The sequence below is a fragment of the Pholcus phalangioides genome, unplaced genomic scaffold, assembly GCF_987345545.1.
Source record: "Pholcus phalangioides strain wild (caught in Gottingen) unplaced genomic scaffold, Ppha-v1.0 ptg000011l_1, whole genome shotgun sequence".
NCBI classification, from domain to species: domain Eukaryota; kingdom Metazoa; phylum Arthropoda; class Arachnida; order Araneae; family Pholcidae; genus Pholcus; species Pholcus phalangioides.
This window is the reverse complement of record NW_028301604.1, coordinates 5,402,869-5,430,230: the sequence shown is the minus strand read 5'-3', so window position 1 is coordinate 5,430,230 and position 27,362 is coordinate 5,402,869. Positions and strand designations below refer to the sequence as shown.

Genomic DNA, 27,362 nt, shown 5'->3' with positions numbered 1-27,362 from the left:
AAGAAAATCAGTATGACTGTTTTCCTACAGAGCGCAATACGCCTCACGACAGCGCTTTACGTCGGGCGTGATTGGCCGACTGCTTCTGGAGGATTCAAATGCGTCGTGCGCCGCGCGTTTTGCTGATGTTCTCTTCGCTCGTGTGTGTTTTCTTTCCCTTCCCTTCGCACCGGAGCGCGCAGACGACAAAGTAGCTGATGCCAAGGCCATATACTATAATATAGTCACCCTGATCTGATGCACCACACTAGGAAAACACAAACGCGTAGCGTGAAAACGCTGATTGGTTATAAAACGTGAATTTCAGGTTTTTAACCAATCAGCGATTTCACGCTGCACGCACCGTAGAAAACCTTTTCTTAGGAAACCCCGGCCTTACAGGCGGCGCAGGCTTTTCGAACGAGTCAGCGTTGAAAACGGGAAGTGGGGACGGTTGTTCACCTCCACCCCCTCCCCCGCATGTCAATAGTACAATTTTTTTGGTGAACGGAGGGGGGCAGTCAATCCCTCCGCCATCCCACGTATTAGACTATGAGGGACGCTCTTCATGGTATTGCTTTATTGCAATCAAAACTGGGTAAAGAAGACACCAAACCCTTAAATGCTCAATTTTTTTTGAGCTGACAATTTGTTTTCATTGTTCATGACACGTATAGAAAGCCTGGAAAAAAATCTATCTCGGATAGTACTGCATATACAGGGCCTTAAAGCGGCAGTATAGAGCTTCAAAAATCGCCCATAAAATAAATGTATTGAAGTAATATCCAAATATATATAACTACCGTCTTTGCGATTCAAATATAGTAAGGAAAAAGTTCGGATTGCAAACTTTTCTCAAGGTAAAAATAAAGAAATGCAAACAAAACATTTTAACAAATTTAGCGAAATCATAGACACACACATGCTCAGCAAAAAACAAATATTTGTCGTTAATTGGGACATCTACCAGCAAATTAAAGATATAAAATAGAAAGAAAATGACTTCAGCTTATGTGTGTGTGTGTGTGCAAAGTTTATTCTGAATTTTTATCTTCAAACTGACTGCAGTAACAGGGCTGCCCTTATCAGACGCGGGCCAGATGCGAAAATATTTTCGGGGCTCCTTAGTTCCAATTTTATATATTTTGTGAAGAAGGAGAATTGGGCATCCAAAGATTCATATTGGTGCATTATCACAGAATATACAGGAATGCTTAAAAATATCTACTCACAAATGAAAATTCGGAATTAATGAAATAAAAAAATCCCGGAATTGATGAGAGAAATCAATTTTCTCTGCTTTATAAGGTGTTGACCGGGCCCTGTCGCGTACCCCTAAGGGCGGCTCCGTGCAGTAATGAACGTTTAATTTCATGTATGCAAAGCAACGAATATAAGGGTTGAACCGCTTTGATTGCGACTAATAGAGAAAAGAATACTAAAAAAAAAAAATACTGTTTAGATTTTTCAAGCGCTTTGGTTCTTCCCAGCTCCATGATTCACATAAAAAACGAAGTCCTTTAAACGGTACGTATGGTCAACATTTATAACAGTCCGCTAAATTTCACGTCCATGTGAAAGCATAATTTAGAAAAGAAAGAAAGAAAATTATACAATCACAAAAAAAGGTAAAGTATTTTCCACAAACGTCAAAGATATAAAACAATAACTTAATTAAAAATTTTGTGATCACTTTAATTGAAAATTCATCGGATGTTCATCCTCTTCATTCCGTTCCGGGTCTTTTGAAAAACAGAACTGAACGAACGAATAGCCTCCATGCCTGGTTGTAAGCAAATAGTACCGGCGGGTAAACAAAATAAATACAAGAGATTTACTTCAATCTAGTCTACTTCGGTCTCTGATGGAGTTGGTGGTGGTGGACATTTGATTCGACAGACCTACTAAATTCGAATCGTAGTTGAGGAATTTATGGTTTTTGTTGAGTCCTTGGAAATCTGTCAGAATCAACTATAGAACCTGGTGTGCACACAGGGTTTGAGTGTGTGATCCTTGTGTAACAGTCAGACTGACAGCATATTGAAACCTGCCACTGTCAAAACAATCTTACCATTGCACGTCCAAGTGTAAGTGAACAGTTTCATCACGGATTTTGATTAATTTTTTGCTTGTTATTTGTATGAAAACTATTTTTCAAACTGTACTTGGCTTTAACCCAGGCATCTTCAACCTGTTGCTCGCGAGCATCACGGTGTTCTCTGAAGCACCCAGAGTGCTCGTGTCCGATTTCGTGCTCTCGAGCACTTGATCAACGCTCTGATTAAACACTTTGCATAAATTGCATTCAAGGATTAAAATCATCCCGATTTCATGCATTTGCATGTCAAACTTGCCGTAAGGGTGCTTTCTTTTGATGATGGGCACAGGCAGTGCTCGTGACTAGAAAAAGGTTAAAACCTCTGCATCAACCCATACATGCTCTACCCATGGCCCCTTTATGATGTGGCCAGTGGCCTCAAATGTAATTTTGTAAAAATGAACTAAGAAGCACATTTAACTTAAGTGAAAACCTGTTTACTCGTGTTAAGTGTTTTAGTAATTAACTAAATTTTAAGTTAAGTACTATAAAATGTATGCAGATGATAGGGACGTTTACATGCCGTTTAGTTGATTAAATGATGTAGTAAATAAACCCAATTCTATTTTTCCAGTTAAGTAGACCTATGCATGTGCGCCTCCTATGAAAATCATCAAATCAGCATTAACTAAATCTATTTAACGTGCTAACACTTTTTTTGAGAATTTTGCCTGCTTAAAATTTAGTTAACCACTAAATCACTTAATGCTTGTAAATGGGCCTTTACCCACTGTGCAATTCCACATCAATGGTAAAAATGGGTAAAATATAACGTCCTAGACCAGATGCAGGATTTGAAATAATAAAAACCAAGACTCTCTCAGTAAAAAAGAAAATTGCAACCTAGAAGCTGAAGAAAATAAAATTTAAAAAAGCCACCAGAGAAGAAAAACCACCAGTGGAAAGAAATGGCCAGTCAGAAAGAAAAGTGCCAACAAGCTAGAAAGGAAATTGCCAAAAAAAGTCACAGAAGAAAAGGGATTATATATATACAGTAAAACCTTGTTAAGTCGTCATTTTTCTATAGGCCCTTCCAGCTTTCTTAGACAACAATGTTATTAAACCCTCATTTATTCGTCGCTAATTTCGGTTAACTCGTCACTATGGAAAAGTTTCAGAGAGAGGAACAGATTTTTTTTATGGCTTCTTTTAAAAATAGCTTGTTAACAGCATTGTCATATGTTTAAGAGTCACCATAAAAGCCTATGTACCAAAACGGAACAGTTTAATTAACAAAAGTTACACTGGGGAAGTTCATTTGCGGACCAAGGTTTTTGAAACGTAAGGGACTGTTCGAGCTAGATCTGATTTCTGCCCGGGCCCCACTAATTTAGGACTTCAAATTTAAATGAAATATCTTTGTTTAAAAACCAGACATTCTTTCCAAAGTTCAGAGCTTCTAAAGCTTATTTTTCCCTACCCAGGGCCCCCCAAAGACAAAAGTGGATCTTCTGTTCGAGATTATCTTGTAGTGGTATCATGAACTACTGATGAAGAATTAAAACACTAAAATTTTAAATTTCATGTGTTTGTAAAACTAATGTGCAATAATTCTGTTGCAAAGAAAAGCCAACTATTCTAACAGTTGCTCTGAATTAAAAATTACTAGTATAAATCAAAATGTACCAGGATATTTTACCAATCAAAGTGTAACGGTTTATTTTACCATAGTAAATTAAGTAATAAGAGCTGAAAAAAGTTTAAAAATTTCTATTTTTTTTTTTTTGCGATCTATAAATTTTATTAATATTGTAAAATGGATTCATATTTTAATAAATGTTATATTATTTTAAATTTATATGATTTTCACAATACTGCACATTGATACTGATGGCACTTCACTTAAGTCATCACTCCGCTTAAGCCGTCGTAGTTTTTCGATAGCATGAGGTGACAACTTATCGAGGTTTTACTGTACTAATAGCTGTTCCCTGTTTTTCAAATTGTACTTACCTTAAACCTGATATAGACCTACATATTTTCTAATGTAACTTTAAAAATATATGGCTCTAGTAATTCATGGTATAAATAAACAAGTAAAACACCCATTGAGGTGACAGAAATATGAAGAATTGGAAACTCATACAGTGGTACTTGGATACTCATCAGTACAGTAGATTCTCGGTAATATCCCGCACATATCATACCATGGTATGCCGGATTACTAGAAATTAATTGAAAAAGGCCTATTATAATATAATAGGCTTTTTCAATTATTAAGCCTATAATATAAACTGAGCACCAATTTGTTTTCCTCTTCTATGATAAAAAAAATCGGCCTAAAAACACTGTATTAGCACACAGCCGGATTATTGAGTCTACTGTAATTCGTTTAAGGCTCAGTTACATTTAGCAAATTTACCAGATGTTCTCCAATGAGTAAAAGAGCTCTGGGGAGTAAATGGGTGGGGAATAAACAGTGTAAACCAAACAGAACCAGACGTCACTTAACTGATTTTAGTGCAGTGTTCCAAAGGACATAACAGTGTCAAGAAAAGGTTCAGCCGGTGACCTGGCAAGACAACGTTTTCTGGGGCACTGAGCTTATATTGTGATAGCAAAATAGCCTGGTCATGCTCGGTTTGTTCAATTCAGCCCGTGACCTGTCTGGACGTGTCCAGGCTCATCAGTTATGGGGGTTAGGGTGGCGCAATTGTCTCTCCCCCGTCTTTAAAAAAATATAAAAAATGCAATAGAAATGGAAAACAAGGTGAAATATACATATATTGAGTATATGTCCTTTGTCCCCCCCCCCCCCCAGAAAAAATTGAAAATTACAGGCCTGAACGTGTGCCTCCCCACCAGTCACACACTCCCTCAATATGATATGAGACAGAAAATATAGCTGGGGCACAATGCTTGGGGCCTGAAAAGAGTTGCACAAACTAGAGTTAAATCTATATGATGCGGAACGTCAAGAGACTGAAATAATATTTTATTTTAGATTTCTGTTTTATAAGCCCTGGTGATTAACCTCTCCCATTAAATGTGGCCCACGTAACTTAACGAAAATATTGATATGGACCTCGGATACAAAACGTTGAAGACCACTACTATAGAGTACTTCAATGCGAAGAATATATAGGAGAGGGGGTGGACAGGGTTCGTCTTGCACAGTGGATTTCAATTGTGTACAGCTGTTACTATCGTTAACCAATGCTGGAGCATCTAATTTTTTTCCCTTCCAGTTTTTATTGTCATCTCACTCTTTTGTTTTAGGCAAGTTTATAGAAAATTAAAGCATAAGAACAAATTATATTTAATTATTAATTTCATACAAGTATGTAACATTGTGTGACATGTATTTTTATATTTCTGAAAGACTGCATAATATAGGCCTACAATATTTCAAAGTTTTTTTTCGCATAGGTTCTGTCAATTGGAATTTTTTATTTTTTGGGGCTTTGCTGAAATATTCATCTGCGAAATGGTGAAAACCGTTGGAATTTAGTAGCTGTACAAGCAATTCACGTATTAAAACAGTGTGCAATTGAAAGTTATAAGAAGTTCAGAAGAGTATTATTGACAATGAGTGTGGAAAACAAGTTCAAGGAATTTCTTTTTCCCAAGTTGCGAAGCATGGAGTTTGACGAGGATGTTTTCGGAAATTATATCTTGGGAATTTTGATGACTGAAGAGCCCATGTCTGATAAGAAAGAAAGCCTTCTGGAGTTTTTCACTGGAGCTGCTGTAAGTTTTTATTCATTCTTTTATTTTTATGAAGTAGAAAATTTTTCATTTGTATAATCATTTTTTGTCTTATTTTAAATTTACTCAACAAAAAAAAAAGCTGCATTCATGAAACTTTTTGTGTAAAACTGTTTTTCTCTAAGCAGATGGTATGGCCCCTTACAGGTGCTTGAATGGATCAAGGGAGTAATTTCAAGCAACATTTCAACTACATGGGTTGGCTTAGCGAGGGGCCTGTGTTTTTTTTTACAGGATAAAGAATAGTAAATAAATTACTCTTCCAAACTGAGACAAATAGGCTTGCAGAAATGCCGCTCCACTCTAATTTGTATGGGTCCCAGGACCCAGGTCATTGGCAAAATCTGGATCCTTTTTGAGTAAAAGTGGGTCCCTTCTATCATTCACAGTGAAGCAAATAAATAATTTATTTCTAAAAACATGTTCAATCCAAATATTCACTTATGAATAAATTTCAATTTACTAGTATAACTAGGTTTAGTTGCAAACATTGCTAGGATATTCTACTGATAAAGAAAAGTTGCAAAGAAACCAGGGTTGGTAGAAAATGTTTTCACTTTACTTGGTTTATTACAATTTAATTAATGAGTATTTCACATTAAGTTCAATTCATTCATTTAGAACAACAATTTTCTATGTTAAGTTCAATTCATTCGATAAGAGCAACAATTTTTTACGTTAAAGTCATCTATTTCAAGGTTTGTCTCAATAGAAATGGGTGGGTATCATCATTGGAAGTCCATATCCATTTAGACGAATATCACCTTTCTGCTCGTTGACCAGGTTGGTGTTTTAGTCACGATCACGATGCAAGTCCACTCACCCTGGTAGAACCAACCGAAAAATAGAGTTCCATGTTCCAAGACAAGTCACCAGCAGCCAATTTCATATAGAAGATCTCTCCATGATCATAGACGAAAGTCCGTCAGAGTTTGGCCAAGTCAACATCGGCATATGGAGGAAATACTGGACATCTCCATTAGCACTAAGTTAGAAGCTTCATCAAGACTAAACTGCTTGGAGTTTCATCACCTAGTGAGGGCAGCTAGTCACCAATCTCAAAACTGCAATACTTGTTGTAAAACTATTACATTTTCATAAAAGCATCTTCACCGGACCCGCCGGGAACAAGAAAACTGGTTATTTTATCGCAACATGTTAAGATTTCATGACCGAAGCTGAGAACAACTAACTTTAGCTACCCAAGTAGTGAAAGCAAGAAAGAAGTAATTGAAGTAATAGTGCGGAGAAAAGAGAGTGATCGTGACAGCATATGGCCATCCCTAACGAACTCGAGGCGACCACCGATAGACAGCGCCTTCACTTCCAACCCATCTCACTAATGGCAGTAAATTGCAATATAGCAATATGGCCAGAGTTGGTGTTTGGTGAAGTAGCATATGGCCAGTATTTAAAGGGAAAACTCCCGGCCGCACATGTCTAGACAAGACAATCGGTTTCAAGGTAATTTCATTTACATATCGTGATCACAAGCCGCCAACTTCATGATCGGCCTTGATTGCTGCCACATGACCACCACTGCAAATGAAAAACAACAAAAAGTAAACATTTATGTTTTTAAGTGATGACGACTTCTGACTTTCACGCCAGGGATGCGTTACAATGTTAGTTCCGAAATCGACATCGGTAACAACAACTGATTCTCAAAATAACTTTAAAGGTCTCACCCAATACAGCTGTGGATCATCTATTATCAGCTAGACATCATAGAACAACTTGTAAGTCCTATGTCAAGAACAGAGTATCCAGTTTTCAACTGAGACGAATGATGTTTGCCACTTGAGAAAGTTCACTTCAGGAACCCATAGGAACCGGAGCACCTTTCCGAAGTTACACAATTATTAGAATTCACTGAATCACGTCCACCGATGAAACATGCTAACGATCATCAACACAACATTATAGAACTTGCTGGAACATAACTGCAGATTGATGCAGCATCTTATGGATCACCTGACCCTTTTAAGGAACCATTTTTCCAACTGACTAGAATACACGGTAAATGACTATTAGGTGACTAGAAGCATTGACGTACGTAAAGGGGGTTTTGGGGTTCTAACCCGAAAAAAACCTAACATTTAACTTAGATTAGTACCTTGTATGTCACCCAGTATGTTGACATGACCGTTGAACGAGAAATTCTTAGTAGACAATCCTGTGTTCTTTCCTTCTAGGACTCAACATATCTTCACATTGCTCCTAAACTTGTCACCGTCAGGATAATAATAGTAAACGGGGCTCTTTTTTCCTTTTCACAAGGACCCTCTGCCAACCTTGTTGTATTGGAAATATAGATTTTAAATAATTACAAGAACTGTTTGAAATTGGAAGAGAAACAGCTTTAGGTGTGACGTTTGTTCTTCATCATTACCTGTGGTGTTTTGCATACTATTGTTCAAGATGGGACTTTCTAAAGTCTCCTCGAGAGTTTGGTCGAGCCCAAAGTGGGGGGTTTGGTCAAATTCTGCTGATGTGGCGTTGTTGAAGGAATTTTGAGCTTTTTCATTTTCGACAGTACTATCCAACAGAAGAGACCCCTGATTGTCTCCTATAAATTTTTGATGTCACAGGCACTAAATTTTCCTATTACATTCTGTTCAGAATTACTAACAGAATATAAAAGTGGAAAAAATTTTGGTGAATACGAAACGGACCATCCCATCTGGGTTTGAGCTTCACCATAACATTTCCTTGTGCACTGGAATGATAATACATTCTCACTGAAACAAGGTCTCTGACATCGAAACTATGTTGTTTCCTTTTTTGCCATAATTATACCGTTGTCAGAGTTGTTGTTTCCTTACTCAATCCTTTACCTGTTTTAGGAGCTCTTCTGGCAAACTGACTCTCTCTCCCAGACAGGAAGATCCATCTCCCAATCAAAAAGTAGAACCAACTCCCTCCCAAGAAATAATTTTGCCGGTGACTGTCCAGTAGTTTCTGACGGGACTGAACATATGGCCAGGCCGAAAAATGATAAGTTTTTATCCCAATCTTTATGGGTATTACCTACTTGACATGAAATCATCTGTTTTGCTGTCTTATTAATGTGTTCTGTTAAATTTGATTGTGGATGATAGGGAGTGGCAAATCTTTGTTTTATCTGAAGAACTTAACATGTTTCTTTCATTGTATTCGAGATGAAACAAGGACTATTGTCCAAAACTAGGTTCTTCAGGAATCCATATCATGTACAGTATTCGTGTATACATTTTTTCGCAATTACACTTGTGGTAATGCGTCGTAAAGGAAACAATTCGACCCATTTAGTATAATAGTCGACTACGACTAAAAGATGTATATTTCCCCTTGAAGAAATTGGAAAGAGTCCCATGGTGCCCAGCCCGACTATTTCTTCGGGGTTGTTGACTGTAGTGGGAACCATGTGTACCCATTGTTTCTTGTTATCATATTTACATGTTTGGCAGATTTTACATGATAAAACAAATTTTTTGATATCTTTTCTCATACCTGGCCAATAGATGCGTTGGACAGGTCTGTCAAACTCCCTTGTGGCTGGAAAACGGGTGACAATGCATCTCTGAAAGAAACTTGGCTCTACATGAAGGAAGAATTACCAAGAGTAGTTTCTCTTTATGATGAAAAAACAATTTTTCATTTTCGAACAAATACATTTTTTCTATCTTATCATTATAATTTTGACTTCCTGAACTTTTGTCCAAGAAATACTGGATTATGTCTCTGTACTCTAATCATTGATTTTCTACTAATTCATACAAGTCTAACAAGGAAAATAAATATAATTTGTTGTCTATGTTTTCTTCAAAATCATTTTCATTACTTATGCCAATAGGGTTTCTAGATAATGTGTCTGGACAAGGGCGTATCGAGGGGGGGGGACTTGGGGGTCTGGTCCCCCATGATATGTGAGAAAGTGACCGAAAAAAGGGGAAAAGATGGCCAAATCCATTGTTCTGTCACTTTGGTCCCCCCCCCCCCAAATGAAATTTCTGGCTACGCCCCTGCGTCTGGAACCTGCATAGCTGAATCCTGTCTGTATTCGAACCTCAGTGGGTACTCTTGTAAGCTTTCGACCCATCTACTAAGTATTCCCTTTAATTGTTTGGCGTTGAAAAACCAGGAGGCTGCTTTGTGGTTGGTAACAATGGTTATAGGCTCATCAGAAAACCAAGCTTGGAACTTATTGCATGCCCAAACCATGCACGTCACCATGACAACGCTCTTCCCTCCAATTTGCTCATGACCAGTTCAACTCTATTTGCCTTGGTCAACCAGGTTGCTTTGAGTTCGTTAGGGAAAATAATGAACTCAAGGTGACCACCGATAGACAGCACCTTTGTTTCCAACCTAGCTGAAGAGATCACCTTTTTATGACATTAGTAATATCACAACAACAGCTAGTTGCTAGTAGAGGTTATTCACCCATCAGCTCCACTGAGTGGAGTGAGTATACTGAAAACGAAGTTAGAAGAATGAGTTGTTCTCAGCGTACTGGAAGAATCTGTTTCCTTCAGCACATTGGGAAAACTATGTCGTCATTTCGTTGATTTGCATATCGGCACATAGAAACCATTATTTTGAATACTCTGTAATTCTGGATAGCAACAGATCGGAATTCATTTAAGAAGCCGGCCAGACTTTTCCCCATGATTTCGATAGGGCTATTGTGGGTGAGACCAAGACAAAGGATGTTCGGAACTAGCGGAAGTCTGTGGCCCTCTGCTAATTAGACAAAGTATTTGAATATAATTATTTAATAACAAATGAATAATCATACATACAATAGACATAATGAATCACAAAAATTGTAACAACACAACCGGCTCTTCCCCCAGGGGTAGGACCTAGCGTTAGCTAGTCAACAATGGGGTTATAGTGGGTGATGAGACATCGGAAAAACGTAACATGAGGCCCAAGGAGCGATACGTTACAATGTGCCGGAGGTCAGCCATGTGCCGATTGGTCCAACATCAAATCAGTTCTCGTCAACTATAAATAGTTTGGGAAAAAAACAGCAATCACATTCATTCGTCTTCCAACTCGCTTTTGTGGTGTTGGCATCTTCATGTGTTGAGCGGTAGAGGCTCTTCACTTAATGTACTAACAACATGTAACATAGTTGTGATTCTTCTAACCATGTGATACTAATATCTTCAAGTTAAGGTGAAGTGGTTTGACCTGGATAAGCTGTTGATAAGTCTGTGTTCCACGGTTCTTCCTAGAACTGGTTGTGGGTATTGATGGCCATCACCTGGTGAGATCATTTGGAATGATCTAATAGGCATTCGTCTTGCTGAGCTACTAATACTTCAATGTCTGTGTTCAACATAGTCAGTGTTGCTGGACTGATCCTGTATATATAATAATGAACTCTCTTCCTCCGGAATGGTTTGATTCCTCGATCGTCTTTAGATCTTGCAGTGAAGTTGTAAAGATCTATTAGGTCAAGTATATTGCTGTCAATGTAATTGAATGAGATTGTTCTTTAAAACATTGAGATCATGGCTAACATACTTTAATGATAAAATAAAATTAACAAATTTGAAACTTGCCATCTTTTTCATTTAAATTGCCTGAGCATATACTTGATGGATGTTAGAATCACAGGGAAAGAGTAACTGGGTCATATGCTACAGTGGGAGCGAATCAAATTTAATTTTCAGTGTACCTATAACCCACAGGAGGAAAAACCCTCAGAAATTGTAAAGTTTGGTATAATAACCACTCATTCAGGGACACAACTTGATATTTCATCAGCCTATTCATACTAGCACATAGGGGTTATATATTTTATACCACTACAGCAGTGTTTCTCAAAGTGTGCATCACAGTGAACTAGAGTTGTTGATTTGTTTTTTATTTATGCTTTTAAGTGATTATTTTGTAAGTGAAAATATCAACAAAACTATTCTGGGGCCTCGCAAATGAACCATGAATTGGGCAAGGGAGTCATGGATGATAAAAGTTTAAAACACCACTACAATGTAGTATAGTATTTCCTTTGTACTTGAAAGTAGTGCAACTACTTTTCAAAGTTGTGACATAGCATGATTATGATATATCAGTGTTTCCCAAAGTGGGCAATATCGCCCCCTGGTGGGCGATGGAATGGTCCAAGGTGGCGATAGAAACTACTGATTTAACATAGAATCCTATGGGTTTACGTGAGTTGGGGGACGATGAGAGGAAAAAATTTCTGATGAAGGGGGCGATGGAACAAAAAGTTTGGGAGACTATGTGATAGATGGTGAGGAGGGATAAAAAAAAGAAAGAAGTTAGTACAAGGTGTTCCTCTCTGTACTATTTTTTTTCTCATAAGACAGAAAATATGCATCCCACAAGACTTGTGAACAAAATTTTTATGCGTCCTCTACTGAGTATTTACATGCTGTACTGCATTAGCAGCATCTCTGGGTTTGGAAGACTGGTGTAGAAGATCAATTATATTATTAGAAGCTATATGGTGATGTTTGAAATCTTTTCTGTACAATTAACATCTTTTCAACACTTCTTGTGTGGGTAAATTTCAGCTGTAATGGTAAAAGAATTTTATCATTTATTCTAGGCACGATACTACAGCAGCAGAACCTCTCGATAACTTACACTCATGGGACCAAAACTTTTGTCCTCTAACGGGGAGTGTCTGCTATTGGGGAGGTATGATATACAATACAACCTCGTTTATACGACGTTTGGCTTCGGTCGCAATTGGTTCCTATATGTTACTGCATGTAAAAGTGAAACACCGGTAGTTATGCATAATTATCAATCATCTTGATAAGGAAAGTTTGATCAAATTTCACTAAATTTATCACTTTTACCAGTGATTATGTATGATTCACAAATAGTCTGATAAATTTGGAAAAAAAATTTGTAACCTACCTCCTCTTTACTAAACCCATTAATTATTTCTACCTGTACATGGTACATGCACTACATATATTTTGCAACAAAAATTAAGTAATTAGTGAAGAATAAATAAACGTTCATAACAGCATTATCAGTTAGTTATGTTAGCTTTCTTCACATGTATCAACATCTGCAAACAACTGTCCAATTAATTTCACCGAGCGTTACCCGCAGTGCTCACTTTTTTTGGAAGATACGCTTTTCCCCTTTTTTCCTTTTCTTGGAAGTTTGAAATATTAAAACATTTTTTATAGCTCGAATGTGACGAGACGTAGTATGACACCCCAAAAGGGGGGGGGGAGGGTCATAATGTCCTGTGACTAAAAGAAATGCTGTTGATGGATTTATGTGGAACCATATAGTTGAACCTTTGCTAAAAGATATACAAGTAATAAAACTGATGCATCTTCGCAAGGGAATCGGAAATCGAAAAAAAAAAAAAACGATGGGGATGCAGCTTTGCAAAACATGACAAAGATAATAGTAATAATAATCTCAGACCTTGAAATATAATTGTTCAACTCTAGTGATGAGATAATAAAGTAGAAGGATGGCTGTACAGATGGCAGCACATGTATGACAAATTATTTCTTCATATCTATGTGAAAAAAACCGAAAAGTCTGTGCATTGGCAAATGCTGTTGTAGGCACCACCGTTACGTATGGCAGCGATGGCAAATGCAGTCGTAACCACTTGACTGGTTAAGAATGTTCTTAAAACACATTTTACAGAATAACGTGTCATCAGCCGGCATTTACCTAATCTATGGCCTCCCGATCCTCAGACATCCATGCAATTTTTGGCTTTGGAGGCATTTGAAACATCTGGTAAGTCGTGACAATCCAAGAACTTTACCTGACCTTAAAGGCAGCATTTCACGCCACGTGCTGAATATTTCCCCGCACACACTTCGGTCAGTTGTGGAACATGCCATCTTGCATTTTCACATGGTATCTGAAAATGATGGCCATTATGTTGATTTCATGTTGCATAAAATATGCACAGCTTGAATTTTAAAAACTGTTATTTCTCATATGATTGGTTGAGCAAGTATAGTAATGAAATTATAGGTTTGAAAATAATTATTCATATTGTTAATTCTATACTTTGTTTCATTTGGCTTAATTTTACAATTTTTTCTTTCTTGCAGGAACAGGATATGTCTGCCTTCTGTGATGAAATTTGTCATGAGTGGAACACAATGCAAAATGTGTTTCTACAGGAAACTGTTGAAGAGAAAGGTAAAGTTTGATTTATATATATAATTGTTTTTTCCCAGTTATCAAAGTAAGATGCAATACTGCTTTTGCTATGTAATTTTATGGTACTTGTATTGCAGGGCTTGCTGAATTGGGAAAAAATGAAGTGTCTTGCCAAATTTTTTTTGCAGCTAATATATATATATATATATATAATCTCTTTTTATTCTAAAAAAAAGGTCCAATATATTTTGTAAAATTTTTCTAAAACTTATTGACATCAATATGTTGGTAGACATGCAAAATAACTAAACAGTATGTTTTCTAGTGATTCATCTGGGTATTCTCCAATCAACATTAGTAATAATATTAACCTATCTGATTACAGCAGTTAAGGAAAGAAATTCACACTAGTAACCATATTCTTAATCGTATGTGCACCTCGTACACATTCCTCTATGAAATTTCTAACAAATTGGTACATGCCAAAATGTGTGTTCTGAGTGTATGTGTGTAATTATAAATAATATGTAAATACTATATATAATATGTAAATACTATATATAATAATATGTAAATACTTTATATAATAATATGTAAATACTAATGTATTTATCTTGTCAAAATTGTGCTTATTTCATGTTCTTGCTGGTGCTGCCATCTGTCGGCCGTTCATATTTTGAAGTAAAGATGGCAAATGTTTGAATTTCATGTTACGTAAAGTAACCATACACTACAAATCAACATTTAAGTGTGAGTTAAAAGAAATATTTTTTTTATTAAAGGGTCATACATTAAAGTAATGCAGCAGAAAAAAGACTAGGGAGCTTGTGACATGAGTTAGTTATGCCACATAATGAGTATTTTGAGTATTACTCTTAGTTGTGTATGTGCAGCCATGCAGAGTCAAAGATACTTCCTTGCCCACAAAATTTTTACTTTGTGCAGTGTAATTTCACTATATTATGTACAGACTTCACTATGCAAGGGGGTAACCAGAATTTAGTTTTTACAATTTTTTTATTCAACTTTTTTGTATAATATTATAAATTCTTTAATTCCCTTGAAAGTGCTCTTCATTAGAGCTAATAAACTTGTCGAGTCTTTTCTTCCATTGTTCAGAACTTTTTATAAATTTGTTGTGATGCCAGAGAGCACTTCCATTTTTTTTGTTTTCACTTCATCCATGTTGGCAAAACGCTTTCATTTCAGGTCCCTCTTCATCTGCAGGAATAAATAAAAATCACATGGAGCTAAGTCAGGTGAATAGGCTGGGTGGCACGCTGCAAACATACTGTTTCTTGTTAAAATTTGGCGCGCTGTGAAGGAAGTTTGAAACAAAGCATTGTCATGATGCAACCTGTCTCTCACAAATCGAGTCTTTTCTGCTCACACTGTTATGCAATGTTCTTAACAGCTAGCTTGGTCGTCAATCAACATTTCACCTTCTTTGAAACAGGGAAACCATCCATCTGTGCACTTGAATTTTATCCATAGCAGCATCACTGTGAGCTTTTTCTAATATCCCAACAGTTTCTAATGCTTTTTTCCCAAGCAGGAAGCAAAATTTCACAGATCTTCATTGTTCAGATAAGTCTGCCATGACCAAAAACAAATAACAAGCTTTCCCTCTTTTTTTAAAACCAAGCACAACTCATTTCTATCGCCATGGGCAATTTACTACTTAGTGAGTTGTGCTGGAAATGTAAGTGTGTGTACCTGACAGTCTGAGTGCATATCTAGTGTTGTCTGATTTTTCACGGCTGCCATCTATATTTTAGAAGTGAATTGAGTGAAGTGTAATGGTTGAATATTTGTACCATTTGTAGGCCTGTTGCTCTCTGTGGCGAGACTTTCTAAAGGAGATATCGGCGTGCATTCACGCTTCAAAGTTGGGAATTACCGAAAACCAACTTCAGCCAACCACCACTGTGGTAATGGTGAGGTTTGATCCCAGGTCCTCACAATGCGAGTCCATCACTATGACTACTCGACCACCACAGTGGCCAAAGAACAAGCTAAACAGCTTGTGTGGAAAAATGTCAAACACAACTTTCCCAAGCAATGCCACTCGATGGCACATTGGCTCAAGAGGAGTGGCTTTATGATTACCTAGTAGGAGAACCATGTACTAATGATGTTCCACTTACCGTAAGGCAATTCTGGTTATGTAAGTGCAATACTTTTTTTTTATCAAGAGTTGATTCCTTGTCAGAGTCATTTTTTAAGAGCTGCTGAAATTTTACATCTTCAAAGATTTCTAAAATCCCACGAAATTAAGAAAATTAGAAATAAAATTCAAGGTAACAACTATTCACCTCTGCTAAGTGAGATTTTATCTGTTTATAGGTAACAGTAAAATAAAGACAAACTGTATATTTTACCCCTAATTGTCCACTTTAACTTATTAATTAAATTACTTTGTGCATGTATTTTTTCAATTAAAAATATGCTAACGGCACCAATTTACATCATCAAAAAAAATTGAATACATTTTTATTGCACTCAAAAGGGGGGGGGGTAACTTATTGAAGTATTCATTTTTTACTACAAAAAATGTCTCTGCTCGGCAAGGTTCGATCTCGACACCCTCTGTTCAGGGCTTATGAATAAATTGCCATGGTACAATAAAACATTTGTTGCCAGGAAACTGTCAATTTGTTAAATATGTATAGATATGCCACCCCCCAATGCAGACACAATTATGCTTATGCTATCATCTTTTGTTAAACATATTTTCTTTCCTGTTTCTTCAATAGGTAATCTAAGATTTAATTTTTGGCTATGGAGTAGTAATACTTTGCCTGAAATCAGGCATTCTATAGAATGACGTATTTCATACGTTGCTGATAATAAAATTATGATTAAAAGAGCATTTTTTTGTGATTTTTTTTATTGCAGTGGATCTTGGAGAGAGACTTGCAAATATTATGCACAATCAAGTCAAGTCTGTTGCTAAAGTTAGTTCAGCTGATGCAGATGAAAAGAAGTTCAAGGATGCTATTTTGGCTCAATATTCTCAAGTCTCGGATGATGAAGGAGATGAGTAAGTGACCAGTATTTAGAGAGAGAACTTGAAATTAATTAACGAAGACATGATGAATTAATGTTCCCTCATTTTAAAATTTTTTAAACTTGATATGGGTGACTTACATAAAAGAGAAAGCCATCCAGAATGAGTTATAAATTATATTTATGACAAAAAACAATAATCTTCAATTGTTGAAAACTAAAGGGAATAAACTTATTGTTAGAGACTTCTCTGCCTGTAATAAATGTCAATCACATTAATGGTCCTTGAAAATCAACCAAAATACTTAGGAAAAACTGCAGTAGAACCTTGATAGCTCAGCACCCTAGAGAGATAGAAAAATATGTCTGGACTTATGCAGATGTCAAGTTAGTGAGGTTTCATTTGATCTAACCTTTAACAACTCTTAGATATCCTTTATGTACAAGTATTTACATGTTCCTTTTCATAATTAAATAAGTCAGTACCATCATCTGTGAATTCACAATTTTTTTTAATCTACAATTTTCTATGAAAAGAGCTTCTGTATTCAGAGTAATCCTGAATGAGATTAAAAAGAGGCTATTTTAATTGCTGTGAAATATTTTATTTATGAATGAGCAATGCAATAGTTGAAAATAAGAAACACTTGCCTATTCTCAGTTTAAAAGAAATTTGATCAAGCTTACTCAACAATTTTACACTCCAAAATTTCAGATATCATTCACACCTATTTGTGATTTTCATTTTACATTGACCGTATTTCCAGATTCTGAACAGTAGGAAGGAGGGGAAGTATTTGAGAATCTATGACAAACATCAATCAACAAAAAAAAAATATAATGAAAAATTGTTAAAATAAATGAAAGCAATGTCATAAATTTCCTTTCTATTATGTACATATTTCAAAGTGTGTAGAAATTCATTATTGTATTGCATATATGATAAATATTGCATTTTTGTAATTTAATATTGCCTGGAATAGAATTTCGCTAATAAACGTATTTTACATTCCCACCTCTCTGAATAGCTGTTTTCAATAGAAAGGTATCCCCCAGGCTGTCAGCCAAGATTTTATATGTACAATGAAACCTTAATTTTTAATGATAATCTGCTGGTCCAAAAAAAAATATTGTAAAATTATTTTTACAGTGAAATTTCCCATAACACCAGACACTTCTCATTAAGCGAAACTTTTTTAAAATTAGGCTATGTTATCAGGCTTCAATCTATTTTTCTACTCATCAACAGACACTCGCCATTTGCTGCTGAAATTTTTAGATACTAAGGGTGTTCTTTATTGAAAAGTTCTACTGTATTATATGGAGAGGCAGAATCATTATCATAGCCTAATTTGTGCTGCTGATGGTAGCACCAAAAAATGTCTTTTATGCTGTTTGAAAATGAACTGTGCATTTATTTTCCACTAAAAAAATTAATTTATAAAATTTAGTTATATAATTAAAAATGAATTTAATGTTGTGTAATGTCATGATAAACAAAATTGGAATATTAAGAATGGAAAGGCATCATACATGTGGCATAAATTTCAAGAAATGTGAAGTGAGAGGAAAGATATACGGGGTGTTTGAAATCTGATTAGAAGAAATTAGGGGGTTGATATATAGTGGTTTTTTTTTCTTGAGGGTTATATATTAGAAGTCACTAATCATCCTTTTGTGGTTTTAATACTGTACTTTTGTGGCTACCCACCCACATTCAGAGACAGCATATTTAATGTGTAAATTAGCTTTGTTCCCACAAGATTGCACATTCGCTTTTTTCGAAAAGTGTCTAAGATTGATTCACCCATTCAAATTGTAACAAAAAATTTCCGATATTATTGGGGAAAAATGTACAGAACAAATCTTTAAGAACTCTATCATGAATATCTGCAGTTTTGCCATCTAGTCAATATGCAGTCCTGAGTTTCACATCATGAAAATCTGGGTATGGGACCCGCTAGACTACTAATGCACAATGATAGGGTAAATATGATTTTCAGAGGTTTTCCAGCTTAGAGTTGGCTATCCCTTTGAAAATAAGCTCTCTTGCCAAAATGCAGAGACAGCTCTTGAGACATGCAGTCCCACATAGTGCCACTAAATCCAAAATGAATTGCCCTTCAATTTGATTGGAAAAAAATAAAGGAAAAATATTTGTCCACTATACAAGGGGCTTCAAATCCGAGATGGAAGGGTGAAAAAAAATTATAATTTTTTTTAGGAATTGCTGGGATAGGGAAAAATTGGAATGGGGTGAGCCATCAAAAACAGGTCCTGTATGGATAGACATTTTGTCTCAGCTACTTGGTAAGCATAGAAGAATAGCTGTTCAGAGTTGAATTTAACGCTTGAACTGCGCAATTAATCAGATATCTTTCCATACTCACAAAAGAGAAATTTCCAAATTCAAATCACAAATATGTGACTAAGCAGCCTACTAAACCCATCATCTGTTCATAATAGGAGCAATTGAAGGGTTAAACTGTAGTTCCCAATATAATTAGCCTACTCTATGTGCATAAAAATGACCATGGTATGTAACATGAATGATCAGAGGCTAGGTGACCCTGTTAGTGATATTATTTATTTGTGTATGTATGAGTATATCCACACATGAATTTCAATAGTATTCAAAAGTAAAATATAGAGAGATTATATTTTCAAATTCTGAAGTGCATTTGTTTTTATTGTTATGTTTGATTTCAGTGACCAGGGTTTCATAATTCCTGTGTCTGCAAGCAAGGCATGTGCAGTTGCTAGTCACAGTATCCTTTTTTAATGTTTACAAAGTCTTTTATTTTGAATTTGTCTCTATTTTGTTTTAGAAAATCGCATCTTATTGGGTTTTTTTTTTTTTTATCATTTTACATTCAAAGTTTTTCTTGAAACATTTTTTCCCCATATTTTCTGCCTTTTTTAAAGGCTTTATATAAAAAATGACGTACATATTCCTTTCAGAGAAATTTTGAAAGACTAATCTTCATGAAGCATTTTAAATTAACTGATTCATTAAGATACCTTATGTAAATATTTTAAATTTTTTATCTTGGGGGGAAGGGCGCCTATGCCCCTCCCTGCTCATGCCTTTGACTTTATGTAATGTTGTTAGCAAAAAACAGCATTCAAATTTGTTTGGTATCTTGTTCAGAAATCTCTAAGCAGTTGATGTTTGTTTCTTCATTTTTTTCAGTTTTTGTTAAAATATATATATATATATATATATATATATATACACCGTATATACTCATGTATAAGCCAACTCCCCCACTTCAGGACCACCAAAAGCGCAATAAATTGAAAACCCAAGCCGACCCCCAAAACATCCGTGCATTTTTGGGAAAAAAATTCGTACATTTTCATACAAAATGAATAGCTTACGGAAATTTACAATGGAAAACGATTCAAACTTTTTAATCCCTTCTGAGTCTCCAAGCTCATCGTAATCCATCAGATCATCATAGTGTGCGGCATCTTTGTTTTTATCTTCATTTGGGCTGTCATCGCCATTTTCACTTTCAAAGAGGATATCATCCTCAGTTCCATCCATCATATTGCTGATGCAACACTTTTTGAAGCATCGGATGATAATTTCGATAGAAACAGGATACTACGCCTCATGTACCCATTGGCACACTAGGCCAATGTCAGGTTTCTTCAAGGCACCACTTTCTGTAGTTTATCATCAGAACTCATCCATTCGATCCACAAATTCCTAAAATAGCCTTTGAGAGGCTTGTTGATGCTCACATCTAAAGGTTGTACAATCAACGTTAGCCACTACCAACCAATGATGTTTTCGATTTCTTTGCCTCAGCTTTGACATTATCAATTCTGTGGGGTTCAAACATATCCCATACCAATAATGCCGGTTTCTCGAACACTGCTACAAAAATGACTACTGATTGCTGTGGTCGATATTTTCTCATCAAAAACTGACCTGAGTATAAGCCGACCCCCCCCCCCCCCACCTACTTAAGAAACTAATTTTTCCACAAAAAAAAACTTGGCTTATACACGAGTATATATAGTATATATTGTATTTGCTAATTTGAATTGATAGAATGTGATTGTGCGAGTATGATTTACAGACCATGCAGATTTAAATCATGTGGAAATCCTTGACTTTTATACATGGTGTTCACGTGAGTTCTTGTAATAATTTTTCAGTCATACCTGAACTAAAGAAGATAATTTGTTCTGGAATCACATTTGTTCTGTTAGCTAAATTATTCATTTTGCGTGAAATGACTCGTATTCTTCATGAAAGAGAAAAACTGGAAAGTGACTGAGGCGGACATAAATTAATCAGGCTTCAGTAATAGTTTTGGTAGTGCGAAAATTCAGCTTACAACACAGGAGTGCTGTGTTAAGCGAATCCATATCTGCCAAAATATTCTTTAGCCAAGGTAGAAATATCATGGAAAAATCTTTTTAAGCCACGATATAACTATATATGCCTATAAAATAAAAGTGCACACAAATATTATAATGTGTAATCATCAGTGCACCTTGAAAAGTTTGTTGTCCTTCTACTTGGATGCACTGTTTCAGGTGATGAGAGAAGAAACTTCAATGATTGGTCTTGTATATCATGTGGTATTTCCCTTTTATGTAGAATGAATCAATCATCTGGATCATACCCAGTCTAATTACTCAATTGGTGACTAAATTACTTGGCAAATAACCATCTATGCTGTTAGATAAATCCATAAATCCTATATTCATTTAAAAAAAAAAAACAAAAAACAAAGACCACAACAGCCAACCTTCCAAACAAGTGGTGGGAAAAAAATGCACATAAAAATATAGATGCCAAATATATTTAAGACTCAGAAGCCCAAAATAAAATCATTTTTCTGAAAATATTTCATGTCATATAACACTGTTCACTATCAAAGAAATTAATATTTTCTTAATGTATCCAGTACCACGAAATGTCAATGTTCAGTCTGTCATTGATGCAGAAAAGGATCAGAGGGAGAAGTCGAAAATGGAGTATGAGAAGAAGAAAGCTCAAGATAAAGTGAATAGAGAGAAACAAAAAGAAAAGCAACAAGAACGTAAGGAAAAGGAGAGAAAGAGGACCATGAAGACGGAGCATCGACGATGATAAAAAGAATTCAGACATTCATTTTTGTTCTTCCATGTGTTTACTTTTGTGAATGTTCAAATTGAAGAGTCAGCTATTGTGAAGAGTTTAGTATGCAGTGTAAAATGGTATTGTCTGTCTTCATGATTATTATTTTATTTTGCATTACATTATGTCTACTGTGATCTTTGTTGAATTTAATATTTTTAATTTATGTGGAAGTCAAAGTATTGAATGTTGATCCCATCCAAAGCACTGACATAGTGGAGCACTCAGGGTTGTGCCTTACAAGAATGAAAGCCTGTTAGGTGGTTCCAAAGTTACATGCAAGTGCTCCTCAGGAAATAGAATGTGTGTTCAATGGATTTTGTATGAAAAAATGTAATGATTAAAACAATTTTAAACTATAAACATCAGAAAATTGTAGACAGTCAAATTTATGGTCATGTTTCATAAAGCATCTGTTATAAATTATAGAAGCATAAAAGTGTCCTTTTGACACAAAATATAAAATTCTTAACAGTCATTTATCAGGGTAAATTTCTTATTAAAAAAAGTAAAGTTGGTTCCTGTTTGAGAAGAAAAAAACTAAAATGAAATTTTCTATGAAAAAAAAAAGTGTGGGAGAAATAGTGTCAGACTTTTACATCTACTCTGTTATAGTTGTCTTGAATAAGGGGTTGTCCTTTTGACACATATGAAATTCTTAATGGCCCTTTATAAGGGTAAATTTCATAAATTATGTTAATCTCTCATGAAGAGAAAACTTCCATGTAACTATATGCAAGTGCTATACATTTCTTTTTTTGTATCTTATTCTCTTGGTCTTTTCTGTGTTGGAAAACAAATACCATGTGCTTCTTGATTCATAGTCAAATCTATATCTTGGTATTAGTGATTCCCATAGTAATTTAACTGTCAAAAGGGGCCACTGGAAATTTCAGACTATATTTTTATTATATGGAATCAATTATAAAAAGACAATAGTGAAAATTGTAAAACAATTTTATTAGCTCTATACCTATAATAGTTATTTCAACTCTTTCAAGTATATTGATAGAAAACTTGTGAATGCAAGTCTTGTGAAAATTATTAAGGATGAGTAGAAAAGAAGTAGATTGAATTTATAAATATGGTTGAACCCATGTATGAACTAAATTGAATATTATATCAATTACATTTTTTCCTTGTCTCTGTGAACCTGCAATATATAAACAGATCATTAACACCAGAACCGCTGCACTTTCGGTATACCTATAACCGTGGACACGGTCAAATTGACCCAAACTGTGAAAAAACAGTGTTTCATAGCAAAAAGAGGAATTTCTTCAGTTCCTGGGTTTTTACCTACTTTCATTCAAAAATTAATGTTTAATTGTGTATTCATACCGGGAAACTATATTTGTTTATGAATATATAAAATGGGCCTCAAAATTAGCTAAAAAATTATGTAATTCATTAAAAATAAGATTTAGTGTACATTATTTACATTGTTCCATACAGAAAATTTCCAGTAATTCCATAATATGGCAAAGATGTAAAATAGGCATGTCAAATTGAGTATGAAAAAGTCTATAATATGATTCTGCAATAAGTATTGTTTTTTTACTGATAAGTGGAATTTATGATGAGCAATGGAGCAAATTTTTTTTTTTCATTATTCTTGCACATTTACTGCATGTTCATGTTGCACAACCCATGCAAAAATTAACAGTTTTGTTTTAACTTTTAGATGTTACCTGACATCAGACTCTATTTATTTATTTATTTTTGATGGTTCAGAAACAGTTACATGATCAAGAGTGCACAAATGTTTCCTCTTGCTCAAGAGCAACAGGTATTATGAATGCAGCTTTCCAATAATATTTTAGAGAAACTGTGTTCGAAAAAATAGTTCTGGCCTTCTGTACTGCTCTATAGAAAATACAGGAATTTTTTTATAGTGAGATCTAGGATGCTGTAGAAAATGTGGACAGACCACCCCAGTGATGATTCCTACCTTCACCGAATTTTTTCTGGCCATTTAATCGGCTACAACTAGGCAAATTTTATCAGCAAACTTTGTTGAATTGCAGTGTGAAATAGTTTCTGGAAGCTTTTTTGTGTCTTCCACTGCCGATATCGACTGTCAAATGAACTGTGCTGAGTAATAAAACATTTTACCTTTTTCCCTTGATAAATTTACATTGTGGCATCATTTGTTATTGCTCTTCGATTTTGTCTCACCCTCCCTACTAAGCTCATATTTTTAGGCTTTTCGCATTTGAGCCAGCTTTAGTGTAGCGAAGGAAGATGTCAGTTGAGGTATTTCTGCCCTTGTTCTCAAATTTCTTGATCAGTTGCATCACTATGTGCTCTGAAAGGGAGATTAGTTGTACGCTGATCCTTTCCAAGGTTTGGAAATTCGTTCAAAACGTATTTGGTGCAAGCCAGAATTTTATTCTTTTTCTAAGACAGTTTGTCTACAGAAATTTCAGCTACATTTTTTTTCTATAGTTAAGCTTTTGCTGTTTCAAAACCTTTCTTTAGTCCTGTCAGAATACCTGCTATTCAAGTCTACAAAGGAAATGAAAACTTATCTCTACTTACCGTTCGTTCATTGAAAAGAAAAAGATAATCTCCCCGGACAATATAAATTGGTCTTGACCTTGAAAGACATTTATTCTTCACCATATTCATTTAGAAATATTTTTCAGAAAGGGTAACCACTTCCAAGAAAATTCTGCACCCCTTTTTTCCTATGGAATAGTATGTTGGGTCAAAATGACCCAAACTGTGGTTCTAGGTATAAGTGCTTGTAGCTCTGAAACACGAGATGTGAAAGGGATAAAATTTTCGTGAATTGATATCATGAAAAGTCACAATTTTTTTACCATGTGCACTTAAGTTTTCGAGATAAATGAAGTTTGATTTGGGTCAAATTGACCCATTCCACTGTTCTAGTGTTAATGACAAATTGTCAGATATGTGAATATTAAATTATTTTTTTTTGGCAAGAATTTCCAAACTTTTGGTGAACATAGAAATTATCTCACTTCTCTGAGGTATCAGGTTGTTACCTCTATAGTAAAAAATTTAACTTTTTCACTTGTTCTCTCTGTCCCACCCACATCTCATCTCTTTCTGTGAAGTGCAAATTCAAGGACAAAGAGAACAGAGTTCCCTAACTTATCCTCATGGGTATAGTGGTTCTTAATTAAATAGAAATTCAACCATTCTTTGTGTTATTCAGAAAACTCAAACTGGAGAACATATTGTAACAAAAACTGACTAGTCATTCACTAAACTGGCTTGTTCTCTTCTAAATGTGAACCCCTATTCTCCATTAAAAAAAATTGAACATGCAGTTTAATGCATCTATTATCATATTTCAGAATTTTAATGTCTATTTTAATCCAACATGCTGATGGAACTAAAATCAGCCACATCCAAAAAAATGATTGAAGAAAAGCTGTCTTTCTAGAAACACTACAGCTTTTTATGCATTACAGCTTTGTATAAGCTACATGTAATTTTTTAATTCAAGAACTATTCCTTAATTGGAAGTTTTGGCTCTCAGTGTCTGTGTAACTAAGAGTTTTTTTCAAGGATGAAACCCCACGAAACATGGAGAAAATTCTACGTAACCATATGCAATTTGAAATTATTTTGTAATTGGAAGGATGTTTGGAAAGAGTTGGCAAATTCACAGATAAGGATGTGCTGGACAGTTTAAGGCAGTGTTTCTCAACTGCCAGGCCGCAACCCGGTACCGGGCCGTGAGTGATTCATCATTTCATATATATCCCCGTTCATTTTCCATTAGTCGTGTTTATGACTGGGCCTTTTACTCCAAAAAAAAAAAAAGAATTCTACCGGCCCGTGGTCTTCCAAAGGTTGAGAACTACTGGTTTAAGGTAAATTCCACACTGGTGTGATATTACAAACGATGCAGCCTGCAACTCATGGATTGGTTAAAAATCTTAATTTCTGGTTTTTTAACTAATCTGTGTGTCGAGTTACATGCTGCATTGCTTGCAGTATCATGGTGGTGCGTACCCTGCCTTAAACAACATGTAGAATGATTATAACATATTTTTTAATGATGCGAGCAACTTCTTTTGAGCAGTTCTTCAAACTCAATTGTAGTTGTTATTCTCCCATTATTCACAAACTGGTAGTCAGAGCTCCCTGCCATTACTTGTTTTTATGTGAGTTAAAAGTGATTTAATGTTAAAAATGAATTTGTTGAGTTACTAGTTATTTTTAATGCCTTTCCAGACCATTTCTTGAAAGTTATCCAGTCATATCTTCCACTTTCAGATGGTTAAAAAAATTATAATTCTGTTGAATCTCACTGATACTTTTTCTTTCAATTTTCATCATATTCGAAGGTAACATGAATTTCAGCTTGTGTGTTTGTATGTATATGCGAGACAAACCAGTATTTTGGTAGTTTTTACTGTGTATTACAAATGAAATTGGTTTAAAAAAAAAACCATGAATTTACAACTGAGAGGTAAAGTCTCTTGCACATTTTGAAACATGATGAATTTTTGTGATATACGTATATATGTATTCTTTTGCGCTTCTGCCATAGAGCAAGAAATGCATCCTATTTGTGTAATGTACAAGTTATTTGTTTTCTAAGTGATGATTATCTTGTATGAAAGTTTTCAAAGTTTTGAGAAATGCTTATGTGTTTTTATTAGTACTTACGTTATACATACAAGTTACTTTTCATTATAACTTTAATAGAAATAGTAGTTTTTAAACTCTTTCTTCATCCTATTTCTACTCATATTTTTAATGACAGTTTGAGTAGTGTTGTAAACTATGTATGTAAAAGGTACGCTAATAAGGAGAGAGGAAAAACAGAGAAAAAACATTATTGTGTGCATGTCATACGTGTAAAGTCGTTTCAAATAGTTGGTTTTAAAATATTGCATAATAAAGATTTGGTGCCATTCTTCAATGCACATGGCTTGGTAAATTTTTTCCCCAAGATACCTGATTCTATGTCTCCCCCCGCCCATTAAATTTGTAAAACAGCTTTCAGGTGTCTCATGTGCAGACAAAAAACTATTTTTTGTGCTATAAGCAAGATTTTTAAATGGCTTTTTGTAACCTCCTCCTCTAATTAATGTTTAAAAAATAGTAGATGATGGAAGAATTTTGGGCTGTTTGGCTATCGTCAATGAGCATATAAAAAACTCATTTGAATATTCATTTTATACATTCATTCATGACAGCTGAACAGCCTATAATACTGATGATGGCTGCAAAAGTCTGATATGTTTTTTGCTGTAGATGTTTTCAAAAAGTTGTATTAAACTCTCTGGTGATTTACTTAAGTTGAATAAAGAAGAATATGTTATTGTG

General features: G+C 35.1%; 1 protein-coding gene across 1 annotated transcript; it reads left to right on the top strand.

Moving 5' to 3' along the window:
* Positions 1 to 1,718: 1,718 nt before the first annotated feature.
* LOC149079979 (coiled-coil domain-containing protein 43-like) lies at positions 1,719 to 27,362 on the top strand. The gene is made up of 6 exons (XM_089238898.1): positions 1,719 to 2,066; positions 5,447 to 5,767; positions 13,849 to 13,939; positions 16,799 to 16,943; positions 19,619 to 19,677; positions 21,838 to 27,362. Exons 2-6 carry the CDS (start codon positions 5,606 to 5,608, stop codon positions 22,020 to 22,022), a joined length of 642 nt encoding a protein of 213 aa, XP_089095024.1. The 5' UTR covers positions 1,719 to 2,066; positions 5,447 to 5,605; the 3' UTR covers positions 22,023 to 27,362.